Source organism: Fundulus heteroclitus, chromosome 14 (genome assembly GCF_011125445.2).
Source record: "Fundulus heteroclitus isolate FHET01 chromosome 14, MU-UCD_Fhet_4.1, whole genome shotgun sequence".
Taxonomy (NCBI): Eukaryota; Metazoa; Chordata; class Actinopteri; order Cyprinodontiformes; family Fundulidae; genus Fundulus; species Fundulus heteroclitus.
In genome coordinates, this window is record NC_046374.1 from 25,765,883 (window position 1) to 25,780,448 (window position 14,566).

A 14,566-nucleotide genomic window follows, 5' to 3' on the forward strand; every position below is an offset into this window, starting at 1 on the left:
AGACAACAGAAAGGAGCACAGATTGAAGCTGTATTAAAAACGTTTTTGCCTTATTCCATATATTATTTTTAAGTTACTTTATTTAATTGATTTTTCTTTGTTCTGTTTATCTTAGTCCCACCCAATGCAGAAGGCTTTAGCTCTTCAGCACAAACTGAGACCAGCATCACTCTGCAGTGGAATAAAATCAGCGGCAACATCAGCTTTGTTCTCCAGTTTAATGGCACAGAGACAAACATCAGTGCACCAGATGGAGATGGACCAGTAACTCACACTGTCTCATCTCTCACTGCTGGAACAAACTACACATTCACTCTCCTCTCTGTTCTTGATGGTGTCAGAAGCAGTGGAGTTAGCATTACTGCAGCTACAGGTGAGACTTTATATTTTAATAATAAATTTTAATAATAATAAAGAGGGACATTTTTGTTTTAACATAAATCAGTTTAATTTGCAGCCTGTTGGTTGGTCATTAAAGCCGCCTCATCAGTGGTTGGCAAATTTGAAAACCAGAAATTAGGTAACATTTAAAGAGCTCCTAAACTGAGGTTGAGAAAGTATTTGAATGACATATTTTATGTAAAAATTACTGTAAAACCTGCTAATTAAATTAATTAAGCATAAGTTTCATTTGACATAAAGCAGTGTAAGAAAACAAAAGCATGTTAACGGCTCAAAATGTTTCCTAAAAATATATTGTATTTGTAGAATGTTGTCTTAGAACTAGTATGATCAACAATATCAAAATAAATTTGAATGTGGGAGCTTACTGTGTTTTGTCCTGAGCATGAGGTTTTTTTTAAAAAAAAATCCTGTGGATAAATAGGCCACAAATGGAATGCAGCACGTACCTGTGGCAAGATAAGTTTATTTATATAGTGTTTTTCAGTAACAAACATTCAAAGTGTTGTACATGAACAAAAAAACATTACAGACATGCATAAAGAGGGAGACAACAAACATAGAGCATACAACATACAGATTCATCACAAAAAATTATAAGAAAGCTAAAGCTTGAGGTCTTTGATCTGACCTTTCTAACACAACAGCTAAAACAGAAAGCAGGGAAAAAGCACAGTAGAGGTGGTGTGTGCGCCTGTGTGTTTTAGTGTACTCTGTGTGTGTGTCTTAGTGTGTGTGTGTGTGTGTGTGTGTGTGTGTGTGCTTGTATCCGGGATCTCGTTCTTTCGGTCACGACCCAAAGCTCGTGACCATAGATGAGGGTAGGAACGTAGATCGACCGGTATATCGAGAGCTTCGCCTTTTGGCTCAGCTCTCTCTTCACCACCACGGATCAGTACAGCGCCCGCTTCACAGCAGACGCTGCACCAATCCGCCTGTCGATCTCCCGCTCCATCTTCCCCTCATTCGTGAACGAGACCCCAAGATACTTGAACTCCTCCACTAGGGGCAGCATATCCTCCCCAACCCGGAGAAGGCACTCTACCCTTTTCCGGTTCAAGACCATGGTCTTGGATTTGGAGGCACTGATTTTCATCCCGGCCGCTTCGCACTCGGCTGCGAACCGCTCTAGTGAGAGCTGTAGATCACGCCCTGATGAAGCCAATAGGACCACGTCATCCGCGAATAGCAGAGACGCAATCCTAAGGCTTCATCTTTCTGATGAAGAAAAGATCAACTACTGCACTAAATTCAATAGATGGGTTTAAAATATCCAGTATAAAATACAGAGATATCCAGGGCATGAAGTACACAGTTAACTTGACATTTTTGTGTGTGTGTATGTGTGTGTGTGTGTGTGTGTGTGTGGTGGCGGCAGGTGTAGAGGGGGGGCCCAAAAAGACTGCGTTGTCCCGGGCCCTAGCAAAGCTGTCAGCTGGCCTGGATTTAATCATTCAAATACGAAAGTAGTAAAGCTCCAAAATACTATGAATTTTTACATAGGACTGCAAAATATAAGTTTAACATATGCATATTATTTTATCTTCCATACTGCAGTTTCAGTCTTCTTTAATTAGACTTCAAGTAAACAATGTTTTCAGAAAGGCTGCATCTTATACATGCAGTTTAATAAATGTTATCGGAAAGAAGTTTCCAGTTACTATGCATGCAGGACTGCTGCCCCCTTTCTTCAGAATGAAACAATGCATAGCCTGCACAGAGTGTCAGATTGTAGAAAGAAAGTTTCAAATTAAGGCAGCTTTGGTAGGTTCACTTTTTCAATTCATGGTCCTTCTGTGACTTAGGTCTTCCAGTTTAAAAATCATTGCTGACTTAAAAGCAGGAATATCTGTGAAAACATTGAGAGGCGCTCTAGACACATGGATAAAATATTGTTTTAAAAATTGACTGTCTTCAGTTGCAATCTGGTCTACTCAATTTTTTTGGACCTATGTAGTAATAAAAGGACTCTTGAAAGAGAAACTATATTTTTACTAATTTAATTTAAAAGGTAGAGGGTTGTTTACAGCTTCAGTATTGGACTCTCAGAAACAACAATGCGAGACAGGTAGATTTCCGGATGCCAGAGAGTGTCCAACTCTTGGCCATGTCAGTTTATATGGATGAGCAACGCCTGCTCAGGATATGTCGATTACCCCATGGTGTCGTCCTCCGTGGATTCACGTTACCAACAGGGTAAAAGAACAAGGTCTTCCACCACCCCAAAAAAAAAACTCCTACTTTGTCCTCCGCTCACTATTTCATTTGGGTAAACATCCATCCCATCCATTAAGAATTGACCACCTCCAGATGTGGTCCCCCCAGGTTCTTTGAATAATGTAGTGTTCTCAATTTTAGACTTCTGTAGTAATAAAAAAGACTCTTGAAATAAAAACTATATTTTTAACATATTTGTTTTCAAAGGGAGATGGATGTTTACATTTTTAGTAGACTCTCATAAAAAACAATGTGAGACGGCTAATCCGTGACAACTGAATAAATATATTTGTAATTGAATTGCAAATAGCCTTTAAAATTCAAGTGCTGATCTCTTTCACAAAACCATTTCACCACTCAGATTCAGTGAATTAGACTCATAACTTAGCTCACATTGTTTTCTTTCAGCCCCTAAAAATGCTGGAGGCTTCACATCATTGAGACAGGATGAGACCAGCATCACTCTACAGTGGGAACAAGTCAATGACAATGTCAGTTTCATCCTTCAATATAATGAAATGCAGTTAAATGTAGCTGCACAAGCTGGAGGTGGATCACTAGCTCTGACAGTCACAAATCTCACTGCTGGAACTAGATACCTATTTACCCTCTTCTCTGTGTTTGAGAATGTCAGAAGCAGTGGAGTCAGCATTGCTGCTGTGACTGGTAAGTTTTCAATTTTGATGATGTTTTGAATAAAATTAGTGTAAACATTTTCAGCTAGTGATGTTTTTGGAGAGTGCTGATGTAAGATCTTAGTGTTTTGTCTTTGAGAAACTGTTAGATGCATTAATCTCAACAGTCTAAAGACCAAAAGATTTTTTTTAGTTAGACAAAGTAAGTCAAAACCTTTCAAATCTCATTGTTTTTCTTAGCTCCTGAAAATGCAGAAGGCTTCAGAGCATCAGAACAAACTGAGACCAGCATCACTCTGCAGTGGAATAAAGTCAGCAGAAACACCAGCTTTGTTCTCCAGTTCAATGGCACAGAGACAAACATCAGAGCACCAGATGGAGATGGACCAGTGAACCATACAGTCACATCTCTCTCAGCTGGAACTAAATACACATTCATGCTCTTTTCTGTGTTTGAGAACATCAGAAGCAGTGGAGTACAACTTACAGCTGTCACCGGTAAGATGTTTAACAAAATACTTGACTGGCTTTAACCAAGAACTTCTGTACAATGTTGTATTCTGCCCATCTAAAGCAATGCACATTTAAATGTAGCAATCTTAAATTTAGAGAGTTTTGTTAACAAACATATTATGACATTCCTCCATTTAAATATTGTTTAAAATGCGCAGCTAGAATCTTTTTTTTTTTACCCCATTTGAATCTGAGCATCAATAGAAGCAGACCAATTAAACAGTTTCTAGCCACTAGGGGGAGCTTTATCCAGCAAATAAATTACTACATAAGTTTGGATGACCTAATCAAGCTTTAGAACTACTAATTTATGAATCAAAAGCAAATGATTCACATGTGATACAGTCTATATCCAGTAATAAATGAGGACCCAGGCCTCATCATATCCAGAAGTAAAACTAGCAATTTATAAGAATTGCTAATCTTAAAGTAATAAGAGTGGCTAACAGACATAACTAAGGTTAGCCAATGGGCATTTAGCTTTTATCATGAATAATCTATGTTCCTGAAAGACGCACACTACCACCAGTTATAATAAGTCATACAGATTACTGAATCATTCCTCTTGTATTTTAGATCCCAAAAACGCAGAAGCTGTGAGAACATCAGAACAAACCGAGACCAGCATCACTCTGCAGTGGAATAAAGTCAACAGCAATATCAGCTTTGTTCTTCGGTTCAATGGCACAGAGACAAATATCAGTACACCAGATGGAGATGGACCAGTGAACTATACAATATCATCTCTCACTGCTGGAACTAAGTACACATTCATGCTCTTCTCTGTGTTTGAGAACATCAGAAGCAGTGGAGTACAACTTACAGCTGTCACCGGTAAGATGTTTAACAAAATGTTTGTCTGGCTTTAGCCAAGAAGTACTGCACAGTGTTGTATTCTGTCCTTGTGTAAAATGGTTGTGTGGAATCATAGAGTATCACAAAATGCCAAAAATCACACACTAAGTAATCAAAGATGCTCGATCTCCAGACCTAAAAATGGGAGATAATTCCACAATTTTATCATCAATAGGTGGTATTTAAAGTTTTAGTTGTTTAGAAAATATATCATCCAAGAATTTAATCATTAAAATACGAAAGTAGCTTTTCATCTGTATCAGGAATAAAGCTTCAAAATATTATGTATTTTTACATAGGACTTCAAAACATAAAAGTTTAATATTTGCTTATTATTTTATCTTCCATACTGCAGTTTCAGTCTTCTTTAATTAGACAGGGTTTCAAGTAAACAATGTCTTAAGAAAGGCTGCGTCTTCTACATGCAGTTTGATAAATGTTATCGAAAAGAAGTTTACAGTTACTATGCATGCAGGACTGCTGCCCCCTTTCTTCAGAATGAAAAAATGCATAGCCTGCACAGAGTGTCAGATTGTAAAAAGAAGGTTTCAAATTAAGGCAGCTTTGGTAGGTTCACATTTTCAATTCATGGTCCTTCTGTGACTTAGGTCTTCCAGTTTAAAAATCATTGCTGACTAAAAAGCAGGAATATCTGTGAAAACAATGAGAGGCGCTCTAGACACATGGATAGAATATTGTGTTAAAAATTGACCGCCTCCAGTTGCAATCAACCCAGGTTCTTTGCCTGAACAATGTGGTCTTCTCAATTTCTGGACTTCTGTAGTGATAAAAAAGACTCTTGAAATAGAAACTATATTTTTACTAATTTCATTTAAAAGGTAGAGGGTTGTTTACAGCTTCACGTCAGTTTATATGGATGAGCAACGCCTGCTCAGGATAAGTTGATTACCCCATGTTGTTTTCCGGGATCGACGTCACCTTTAGACTTAGAGCTTGGCTTCCGGGAAGATAAATGTCTGTGTGTTTATTCATGCCAGATGCTCTTGGGTTTGTTTCCCTGGAACTGTCTTTTGCAGCAAAAGCCTGTTTTCTCACAATCCGTAACAGTACCCCTGTTGGTGTGCCCAAAAGGCACATCATTACAAAACAGTTCAAATGCCTATTAGCACATTCCTGTTGGTGTGCCCCAAAGGCACTGCACAACCAAAGCAGTTCCAAAAAATGGGCTGCTCAAACATCAATGGAAACATTTATCAACAATTATGATTAAAAATTAACATTTTAGCATTTATCACTAAAGACCACAAACACAGCATTTATCTACAATTTAGGGTTCAACTTCCTATGAGCACATTTTTTCAACTTTACAGGTAAGCTAAGCCTGTTTACTAACAGGGTCAAAGAACAAGGTCTTCCACCACCCCAAAAAAAACTCCTACTTTGTACTCCGCTCACTATTTCATTTGGGTAAACATCCATCCCATCCATTAGGAATTGACCGCCTCCAGATGCGGTCCCCCCAGGTTCTTTGCCTGAATAATGTGGTATCCTCAATTTTAGACTTCTGTAGTAATAAAAAAGACTCTTGAAATAAAAACTATATTTTTAACATATTTGTTTTCAAAGGGAGATGGATGTTTACATTTTTAGTAGACTCTCATAAAAAACAATGTGAGACGGCTAATCCGTAACAACTGAATAAATATATTTGTAATTGAATTGCAAATAGCCTTTAAAATTCAAGTGCTGATCTCTTTCACAAAACCATTTCACCACTCAGATTCAGTGAATTAGACCCATAACTTAGCTCACATTGTTTTCTTTCAGCCCCTGAAAATGCTGGAGGCTTCATATCATTGAGACAGGATGAGACCAGCATCACTCTACAGTGGGATCAAGTCAATGACAATGTCAGTTTCATCCTTCAATATAATGAAATGCAGTTAAATGCAGGTCCACCAGCTGGAAGTGGACCACACTCTCTGACAGTCCCAAATCTCACTGCTGGAACTAGATACCTATTTACCCTCTTCTCTGTGTTTGAGAATGTCAGAAGCAGTGGAGTCAGCATTGCTGCTGTGACTGGTAAGTTTTCAATTTTGTTGATGTTGCAAAAACAATTAGTTTAAACATTTTCAGCTAGTGATGTTTTTGGAGAGCGTTGATGTAAGATCTTAGTGTTTTACCATTTAGAAATTGTTAGATGCATAGATGCATTAATCTCAACAGTCTAAAGACCAATCGAATTTCTTTAGTTAGACAAAGTAAGTCAAAACTTTTCAAATCTCATTGTTTTTCTTAGCTCCTGAAAATGCAGAAGGCTTCAGAGCATCAGAACAAAATGAGACCAGCATCACTCTGCAGTGGAATAAAGTCAACAACAGCATCAGCTTTGTTCTCCAGTTTAATGGCACAGAGACACATATCAGTGCCCCAGATGGAGATGGACCAGTGAACCATACGGTCTCATCTCTCACTGCTGGAACTAAATACACATTCATACTCTACCATGTGTTTATGAATGTCAGAAGCAGCACTGTTAACATCACTGTTGCTACAGGTAACATATGTCTTGACTTAACATTTAAACAAATGTTTTTTTATACGTTATGGATTATGACCCAATTACTTCCTGCTATTGTTAAAACCTTGTGAGCCACGGCTATTCATATTGATAGCAAAGAGTTGTTTCATTCTTTAAGACTTTGAATAAGTTAAGAACGTTTATGTTTGGATAGAAAGGGGGAAATTTATTGCTAAAGACTGAAAAAGCACTTTCATCAGACTTACAGTGTGTGCATACAGGGGTTGGACAATGAAACTGAAACACCTCTCATTTTAGTGTGGGAGGTTTCATGGCTAAATTGAGAGTGTGAAGGTCCAATTAGCAGGGTAAGAGCACAGCTTTGCTCGAAATATTGCAATACACACAACATTATTGGTGACATACCAGAGTTCAACAGAGGACAAATTGTTGGTGCCCGTCTTGCTGGCGCATCTGTGACCAAGACAGCAAGTCTTTGTGATGTATCAAGAGCCACGGTATCCAGGGTAATGTCAGCATACCACCATTAAGGACGAACCACATCCAACAGGATTAACTGTGGATGCAAGAGGAAGCTGTCTGAAAGGGATGTTCGGGTGCTAACCCGGATTGTATTCAAAAAACATAAAACCACGGCTGCCCAAATGACGGCAGAATTAAATGTGCACCTCAACTCTCCTGTTTCCACCAAAACTGTCCGTCGGGAGCTCTACAGGGTCAATATCCACGGCCAGGCTGCTATAGCCAAACCTTTGGTCACTCGTACCAGTGCCAAACTTCGGTTTCAATGGTGCAAGGAGCGCAAATCTTGGGCTGTGGACAATTTGAAACATGTATTGTCCTCTGATGAGTCTACCTTTACTGTTTTCACCACATCCGGGAGAGTTACGGTGTGGAGAAGCCCCAAAGAAGCATAGCACCCAGACTGTTGCATGCCCAGAGTGAAGCATGGGGTGGATCAGTGATGGTTTGGGCTGCCATATCATGGCATTCCCTTGGCCCCATACTTGTGCTAGATGGGCGCATCACTGCCAAGGACTACCGAACCATTCTGGAGGACCATGTGCATCCATTGGTTCAAACATTGTATCCTGAAGGAGGTGCCGTGTATCAGGATGACAATGCACCAATACACACAGCAAGACTGGTGAAAGATTGGTTTGATAAACATGAAAGTGAAGTTGAACATCTCCCATGGCCTGCACAGTCACCAGAACTAAATATTATTGAGCCACTTTGGAGGAGCGAGTCTGGAAACATTATCCTCCACCAGCATCACGTCGTGACCTGGCCCCTATCCTGCAAGAAGAATGGCTTAAAATCCCTCTGACCACTGTGAAGGACTTGTATATGTCATTCCCAAGACGAATTGACGCTGTATTGGCCGCAAAAGGAGGCCCTACACCAGGGGTATCAACCTCCAGTCCTCAAGGGCCGGTGTCCTGAAACTTTTAGAGGTTCCCCTGGTCCCACATACCTGAATCAAATGGCACAATTAGCTCCTCAGTATGCAGTCAGGTTCTTCAGAGTCCTGCTAATTACCTGATTATTTGACTCAGGCGTGTCGGCCTAGGGACACATCTAAAAGTTGCAGGACACCAGCCCTTGAGGACTGGACTTTGACACCTGTGCCCTACACCATACTAATAAATTATTGTAGTCTAAAACCAGGTGTTTCAGTTTCATTGTCCAACCCCTGTAAGTATTCTATTGTCATTTGATCAGATGCTTAGTCAGTGACTTCAATATTATAAAAGCATAAGACAAGCATTATTTTTTAAAAGCATTATTCAAGTAGAAGTAAAAAAAAGGTGCAGTAAATCTACTCCTACAAGTATGTTATTTTGAAAAGTTCACTTCAGTAAATGTAGCCTACTTCCTACCCACGTGTGGGTTTCAGATGGTAGGACAGTAAAAATAATTGTTTATCTTGAAAGTAAAATTATTATTTCAGGAAGCAAATTATTGTAAAGAAATGCCATTGAAACAATTTTCTTTTCTATTTTCTCAGCGCCTCAAAATGCCAAAGATTTCAGAGCAATAGAACAAGATGAGACCAGTATCACTCTGAGGTGGAATAAAGTGAACAACAACGTCAGCTTCATTCTCCAGTTTAATGGCACAGAGACATTTTTCAGTGCACCAGATGGAGATGGAACAGTAACTCACACAGTCTCATCTCTCACTGCTGGAGCCATTTACACATTCAGACTCTTCTCTGTCTTTGAAAATATTAGAAGCAGTGGAGAACAACTTATAGCTGTCACTGGTAAGATGGCTCACAGAATACTTGTGTGGTTTTAACAAAGAATTTCTGTATAGTGTTGTAATCTTCCCATTTCAGGTGATGCATGTGTAACAACTGCCATTTTAAATGTAGCTAGAAAATTTTATGTAATTGTCATGGTTTTCAGATGACGAGCCCACATGCAGATACGAACGGGAGGCAATGCACAGTTTTAAGATTTTTATTAAAGGAAAACAGGCAGGTCTATGGACGGAACTACAGGTGACTCGGCTGGGTCAGAACGTCACGGCTGGAGAGTCTGTAAGAAAGAGCAAGTGAGTTCTTCTGAAATAAGAGCCAGGAAACTTGCTAGGAGTTACGCTGCTTACCATTAGGCTGGGCGGACCTAACCGGGAAGAAGTAGCGTCAGGAGAACTCTATGTGACTACTCAGATGGAGATAGGTGGCTAGTGGCTGAGGGCGGCAGATGTAGCTGGCGAGGAATCCGAGGCGACCTCATCGGCAGCGGTTGACAGATGGATTGACCAGAGTGAGCACAGAACCAACAGAACCCGGGAAAGGGGATCTCAGGCCTCGCTGGGTAACTTCCAGGAAGTATGAGGGGAGCGCCAGAGCAAAATCTGAGCAGACAGGTCTGCTGGTCTGTTTCTTCGGACGGGACGTCAAGACAGGTGAGTGCATCCAAGCACCAAAATCTGGAGCAACAGAGAGGTACAAAAAATTACTCAAAAAAGAAGAGTAACAAAAAAACTCACAAGCTGGTTTCCGAGAGTTGGGACAGAGGCCACGTCGTACCACGACTGGTTAAGGCTCCGGCGTCTTCCATCTGCCAGTGCTCTGCTTAAGAAGCCAGAGGAAGCCGCCTGCAACGAGCTGCAGGTGTGGACCACGCCTCCTCAGCCAACTAGACACACCTGAGGAGTAGAGTTAGAGCAGCCAACACAGAGAACCCTGACACTACCCCCCCCCTCAACGGCCGCCTCCTGGCGGCCCAGACGAAGAAGTGCTGGGCTGAGTAGACCAGAAATCCCGAATCAAATCCTGATTGGCGATGGTAGCTGCAGACACCCATGAGCGATCCCCAGAGCTGCGACCCTCCCAATCGACGAGGTATTGGTGACCCCTACCTCGTCGACGGGCATCCACAACCCTGATGACACGAGGATTCTGACTGTCCTGGGAGGGTGGAGGGGGTCCGGAAGGAGGGTATGAATCATTGTCCAAAACGGGCTTAATCTGGGATACATGAAAAGTGGGATGAACACGAGAGTGAGGGGGAAGACGTAAGCGGACGGTGGTCGGGTTGATAACTGTCTCTATTTCATAGGGACCAGTAAACCGGGGAGCAAGCTTCTTGGCGGATGGGTTAGTCAATACATCTCTGGATGATAACCAAACCCTCTGACCGGGGCGATAATGGGGAGCTGGTCTGCGGTGCTGGTCAGCAAACCTCTTACTCCGCTCTGCGGTGCGAGTGAGTGCTGTAACCGTCTCTTTCCATATCTTCTGGCAGCGAGCAATATAGTCGTTGACGGAGGTGAAGGGAATCCTGAGTTCGTCTGTGGGTAGGAGTGGAGGTTGATATCCTAAGGCAACTTCAAAAGGTGAACGTCCCGTGGCTGAGGTGATGTGAGAGTTCAGGGCATACTCTACCCAAGGCAAAAACTTGTTCCAGTCGGTAGGTGAAGGTGACGTGAGGCAACGGAGAGTGGTCTCTAATTGTTGATTCATTCGTTCTGTTTGGCCGTTGGTTTGAGGATGGTATCCGGAGGTGAGCGTGTAACGGGCACCCAGAGCGGAGCAAAAGTGCCGCCAGACCTGAGAAATAAACTGGGGACCCCGGTCAGAGAGAATGTCAACAGGGATACCATGGAGCTTGAAAACATGTTTAATGAGGAGTTGGGCAGTCTGGAGGGCGTTAGGTAGCTTACGGATGGGAATGAGATGACAAGACTTCGAAAAACGGTCAACAACAGTCAAAATCGTTGACATGCCTTGGGAAACAGGGAGTCCAGTAACGAAATCAATGGCAATGTGGGACCATGGACGTTTGGGGATAGGAAGAGGATTCAACAACCCAGAAGGTGGCTGGTTAGAAGACTTATTCTGGGCGCAGACAGGACAAGCTAAAACATAGTCTCTGACGTCCTTGGTCCACGATGGCCACCAGAATCGCCGGGACACCTGAGACTGGGTTCTATAAATGCCCGGATGGGCGGAAAACTTAGCATCGTGACACCAGCGTAAAACCTCCGGACGAACAGATTGGGGAACATACTTTAGTCCCGGTGGACCCGTACCAGGATCTGGATCTAATAGTTGGGCCTGGTTAATCCTGTCCTCCAGATCCCAATGCAGACCTCCAACAGTGCATGTGGGGGGAAGAATAAGTTCCGGCTCCTTCTCTTGTTCAAATGGGGCAAATTGACGAGACAGAGCATCTGGTTTAATGTTTCTGGAGCCTGGTCTGTAGGTTATGGTGAGGTTGAAACGAGAAAAAAATAATGACCAACGGGCTTGCCTTGAGTTGAGTCTACGGGCTGTCTGCAGATAGGAGAGGTTCTTGTGATCTGTCCATATTATGATGGGCTGCTCGGATCCTTCTAGCCAGTGCCGCCACTCCTCCAAGGCTAACTTAATGGCTAACAGTTCACGATCGCCTACATCATAGTTCTGCTCGGCAGGGGACAAGCGACGGGAGAAGAATGCACAAGGGTGTAACCTTTTATCTATCTCAGACTGTTGGGATAGGACCGCTCCCACACCTGTGTTTGAAGCGTCTATTTCAAGGGTGAATTGTTTCGCAGGATCAGGGTGAACGAGTATGGGAGCCTGGGAAAAACGGGACTTAAGTCGATTAAATGCCTCATCGGCTTCAGGACTCCAGCTAAAAGGGACCTTGGTGGAGGTAAGAGCATGTAACAGGGAAGCTATCTGGCTGTAGTTCCTGATAAAACGCCTATAGAAATTAGCGAACCCAAGGAAACGTTGAAGCTGTTTACGTGACTCAGGAACTGGCCACTCCGTTACTGCTTTTATTTTTTCTGGGTCTGACCTCACTTGACCGCCTTCCAAAACAAGACCGAGGAACGAAACTGAAGTCTGGTGGAACTCACACTTCTCGGCTTTTACAAACAGGCGATTTTTTAGTAATCGCTGGAGAACAAGTCGCACATGTTGCTTGTGTTGTTCTAGGTCACGAGAGTAAATCAGGATGTCATCTAAATAGACAAAAACAAAAACATTCAAAAAATCCTGCAGGACGTCGTTAACCAATGCCTGAAAAACTGCCGGGGCATTACACAAGCCGAAGGGCATGACTAGGTACTCAAAGTGACCTAACGGAGTCTTAAAAGCCGTCTTCCACTCATCCCCCTGTCTCACCCGAACCAAATGATAAGCGTTGCGCAGATCAAGCTTAGTAAAAATCTTGGCATTCTGGACTGGCTCGAGGGCTGATGATAATAGAGGAAGCGGGTACTTATTCTTGACGGTTATCTGGTTAAGCCCTCGATAATCTATACAGGGTCGAAAGGTCCCGTCCTTCTTGCCCACAAAAAAGAAACCAGCCCCTAATGGGGAGGAAGAAGGACGAATTAACCCCGTAGCCAAAGACTCACTGATGTATTTCTCAAGCGATTGACGTTCTGACCTGGAGATGTTATAGAGCCGACTCACCGGTAGAGGGGCCCCAGGTAACAAGTCAATCGCACAGTCGTATGGGCGATGTGGGGGCAAAGAACAAGCCTGAGTTTTACTAAATACCTGCTGTAAGTCGTGGTAATCCTCTGGAACGCGAGAGAGGTCAATCATGTCTCCGGAATCTGTCAAGGAAGTAGAGGAGACGGCTACGGGCCGAGCGGACTGCAAGCAGCGGGAATGACAAGTAGGTGACCATGACTCCAGTCGGGACTCAGCCCAATTAAACTGCGGATTGTGGACCCTTAACCAGGCTATTCCAAAAACCACAGGTGAACGCTTTACCGGGAAGACAAAGAAGGAAAGCTGTTCCCGATGGTTACCGGAAACTATCACTACCAATGGTCGGGTGCGATGGGTAATAAGAGTCAATCTCTGCCCATCTAATGACGAGACCTGGAGTGGCTCGGGTAAAAGATCGACAGGTACTCGAAGCTGGTCCACAACCGCCTGATCTATGAGATTAAAATCAGAGCCTGAATCTACTAGAGCTGAAACATCAAAACTTTCCTGGTCGAATATTAAAGTAACTGGTAAACAACAACGAGAACCAAATGACGCCTTAACAGCCTCCCGGAGAATAGATCCCAACCTGTCCACCGATCCCCCCGTTAAGAGCGGCGGACTCGGTCTTTTGGCCGAACAGGACAATCTCTGAGGTAATGACCCTCACCTCCACAATAAAGACATAAGTTTTCCGAGACACGCTGCTGACGTTCCTTATTGGAAAGACCAACCTGCCCCAACTGCATGGGTTCAGGAGGAGGTGTAAAAGAACGGGGTTCCTTCTTGGTAAATGTAGAAGAGGTGGAGGTGGATGATTGCAAGGCAAGGTTGGATCTAAAACGGGTTCGGCTGCGTAATCGGGAATCCAAACGGATAGCAAGTGCTACAAACTCCTCAAAATCCTCAGGTTCCTCAACCCGAGCTAACTCATCCTTTAACGACTCGTCTAGAGCCTGAAAGAAAGCTGCCTTTAACGGTCTCGGCTGCCAACCCGCAGCAGCAGCAAACGTACGAAACTCCACGGAAAAATCAGATACGCGTCGACCGCGCTGTTTCAAAGTGAGGAGATGACGAGACTGTTGTGCCGAATCCAACTCAGGTGAAAAAATTGTCTTAAATTCAGCAATGAAGTCCTGAAAAGTAATCCCAAACGACTGACAATCAGGGAATCGAGCCTCGGCCCACCTAAGAGCCCTACCCGTTAGTAGACGTAAAACATAAGATATCCTTACCTCATCAGAGGCGAAAGTCTGGGGAGAACGGTTAAACACCAGTTTGCACTGGAAAAGAAAACCACCGCAACTTCCACCGTCACCGGAGAATTTCTCCGGACAAGGTGACGCGCCCTCAAGTGGTGGAGTCCAAACCTGATTCTCCATGCTCGGAGCGTCGGAAGGCGGGGTAACGTGATCCTGAGTGACAGGTGACGTCTTCGCGGAAGTGACTGTGTCCACAAGTAGGCTAACCTGAGCGGCTAATCTCTGA

At 43.0% G+C, this 14,566-nt stretch overlaps 1 protein-coding gene across 1 annotated transcript in view; it reads left to right on the forward strand.

Moving 5' to 3' along the window:
• LOC105923925 (tenascin-X) overlaps positions 1 to 14,566 on the forward strand; it is a 79,098-nt gene that overhangs the window by 59,528 nt on the left and 5,004 nt on the right. The window contains exons 16-21 of the mRNA XM_036146613.1: positions 3,028 to 3,285; positions 3,495 to 3,752; positions 4,344 to 4,601; positions 6,411 to 6,668; positions 6,886 to 7,143; positions 9,140 to 9,397. Coding sequence (XP_036002506.1) covers positions 3,028 to 3,285; positions 3,495 to 3,752; positions 4,344 to 4,601; positions 6,411 to 6,668; positions 6,886 to 7,143; positions 9,140 to 9,397 — 1,548 coding nt within the window. The remainder of the gene's footprint in view (positions 1 to 3,027; positions 3,286 to 3,494; positions 3,753 to 4,343; positions 4,602 to 6,410; positions 6,669 to 6,885; positions 7,144 to 9,139; positions 9,398 to 14,566) is intronic.